Source organism: Pelobates fuscus, chromosome 1, assembly GCF_036172605.1.
Source record: "Pelobates fuscus isolate aPelFus1 chromosome 1, aPelFus1.pri, whole genome shotgun sequence".
Taxonomy (NCBI): Eukaryota; Metazoa; Chordata; class Amphibia; order Anura; family Pelobatidae; genus Pelobates; species Pelobates fuscus.
The window spans coordinates 284,842,929-284,845,290 of NC_086317.1; the positions used below are offsets into that span (position 1 = coordinate 284,842,929).

The 2,362-nt window shown below is 45.5% G+C and overlaps 1 protein-coding gene across 1 annotated transcript; it reads left to right on the forward strand.

Moving 5' to 3' along the window:
* The first annotated feature begins 325 nt into the window (after window positions 1-325).
* Window positions 326-1,423, forward strand: LOC134568686 (integrase/recombinase xerD homolog). Its single transcript, XM_063427375.1, has one exon. The coding sequence runs from the start codon at window positions 326-328 to the stop codon at window positions 1,421-1,423; it is 1,098 nt and encodes a 365-aa protein (XP_063283445.1).
* Window positions 1,424-2,362: the final 939 nt, after the last annotated feature.

The following is a 2,362-nucleotide window of genomic DNA, read 5'->3' on the forward strand; positions in this document are numbered from 1 at the left end:
ACATTCCGGGGCAGGACAATACAATGGCGGACTGGAACTCCCAATACCTTCGGGACGCAGGGGACTGGAATCTCCATCCAATGATTTTCCAGCGCCTCTCGCGGCTCTGGGGAGCTTTCAGTATAGACCTCTTCGCGTCTCGACTGAACACCCAGCTTCCTCGGTTCTTCAGTTGGAGACCGGATCCAGATGCTCTGGCAACAGATGCATTCCTGCAGGACTGGACCAAGGACAGGAACTACGCGTTCCCCCCGTTCAACCTCATTTCTCGGACCCTGGCGGTCCTTCGATATTCCAAGGGGACGCTAGCACTGATAACCCCGTTATGGAGGTCACAACCTTGGCTTCCTCAGTTATTGGAAATGTCGATAGATTTCCCACAACTGTTGCCGGACATTCCCTACCTCTTAACCAACCCAGATGGAATGAGTCACGAACTGGCCAACCAAGGCCTACTGCAACTGATGGCATGGCTCATTTCCGGAGATCATGGAATCTCGAGGAGGTTTCGCAGACGACACTCAGTCTCTTGGCAGAGTCATGGGCACCAGGTACCAGACGTGCCTACGGATCGGCTTGGAGAAAATGGTCTGATTGGTGCATGGGACAGTCAATGGATCCCATATCAGCTTCTACAGAAGCAGTCCTACAATTTCTGACTCTACTCTTTGAGGAAGGGAAAGCCTTTCGCACTATAAATCTGTACAGATCAGCTATATCGGCGAGACATATGGGGTTGGATGGCACCCCAATAGGTAAGCATGCCCTTATCTGTCGTTTACTCAAAGGCATCCGTCTTACTCGACCTCCTCAAACTCGATATTCTTCCTTTTGGGATGTCAATGTGATGTTGCGATTGATCGAATCGTGGCCAATGAACCAGGAACTTTCACTGAAACAATTGTCGGCCAAACTGTTGATGCTGTTTTGTTTACTTTCATGTAAACGAGTCGCTGATGTCAGGGCGCTAGACTGGCATGCACGTGTTTTTACCCCAAACGGAGTATCCTTCAATATTTCACGTACAACGAAATCCTCGACTAAGGAAGTTTTCTACCCATCATTGCCGGACAACCCAAATTTGTGCCCGGTGTTATGTCTGAAGGAATATGAGCATCGCACGGCTTCACTCCGTCCAGGACAAATCCATCCACTGTTCATCTCATTCAAAAGACCTCACCTACCAGTATCTACTGCTACTTTAGCTCGTTGGATCAAGTGGTTGCTGTCAATGGCAGGCATAGACACCTCGATTTTTTCCGCACATTCCGTTCGCGGAGCTATGGCCTCTAAAGCGTCCATGTTAGGTTGTAAATTGGAAGATATACTACGGGCAGCCGACTGGTCGAATGAGTCTACATTTCGTAATTTCTATTTACGCCCAGTGCAACACATTTCGAATACAGTGGTTGCTCAGCTTTGAAATAGCATAATAGGAGCCTCCGTGTCTTTAATAAAATTAACAGATTTTACTATTAACATGATGTAAAGTCATGATTTTATTAATGACACGGAGGCGAGTATTATTCCCACCCACCCTACCCAGGGTGGTGAGTAGGTTACAACCCAGAACATGAAGCATTTAGGATGCCTTAATACGGTAGGTACAAGATCATTCATGACACAGGTGAGTGAGTAGTCTATGAATATGACTTACCGTATATACTCGAGTATAAGCCGACCCGAATATAAGCCGAGGCCCCTAATTTTACCCCAAAAAACTGGGAAAACGTATTGACTCGAGTATAAGACTAGGGTGGGAAATGCAGCAGCTGCTGGTAAATTTCTAAATAAAATTAGATCCTTAAAAAATTATATTAATTGAATATTTATTTAGTGTGTGTATATAATGAATGCAGTGTGTGTATGAGAATGCAGTGTGTGTGTATGAGAATGCAGTGTGTATATGAGTGCAGTGTGTATATGAGTGCAGTGTGTGTGTATGAGTGCAGTGTGTGTGTATGAGAATGGTGTGTATGAGTGCAGTGTGTGTGTATGAATGCAGTGTGTGTGTATGAATGCAGTGTGTATGAGAATGCTGTGTGTATGAATGCAGTGTGTATGAATGCAGTGTGTATGAATGCAGTGTGTGTGTATGAGTGCAGTGTGTGTATGAATGCAGTGTGTGTATGAATGCAGTGTGTGTGTATGAATGATGTGTGTATGAGTGCAGTGTGTGTGTATGAGAATGCTGTGTGTGTGTGTATGAGTGCTGTGTGTGTGTATGAATGCAGTGTGTGTGTATGAATGCAGTGTGTGTGCATGAATGCAGTGTGTGTGCATGAATGCAGTGTGTGTGCATGAATGCAGTGTGTGTGTGTGTATGAATGCAGTGTGTGTGTGTGTATGAATGCAGTGTGTG

Coding starts and splice junctions, on each gene's coding strand:
- LOC134568686 (XM_063427375.1), top strand. CDS start 326: ATGGAGGTCACAACCTTGGCTTCCTCAGTTATTGGAAATGTCGATAGA.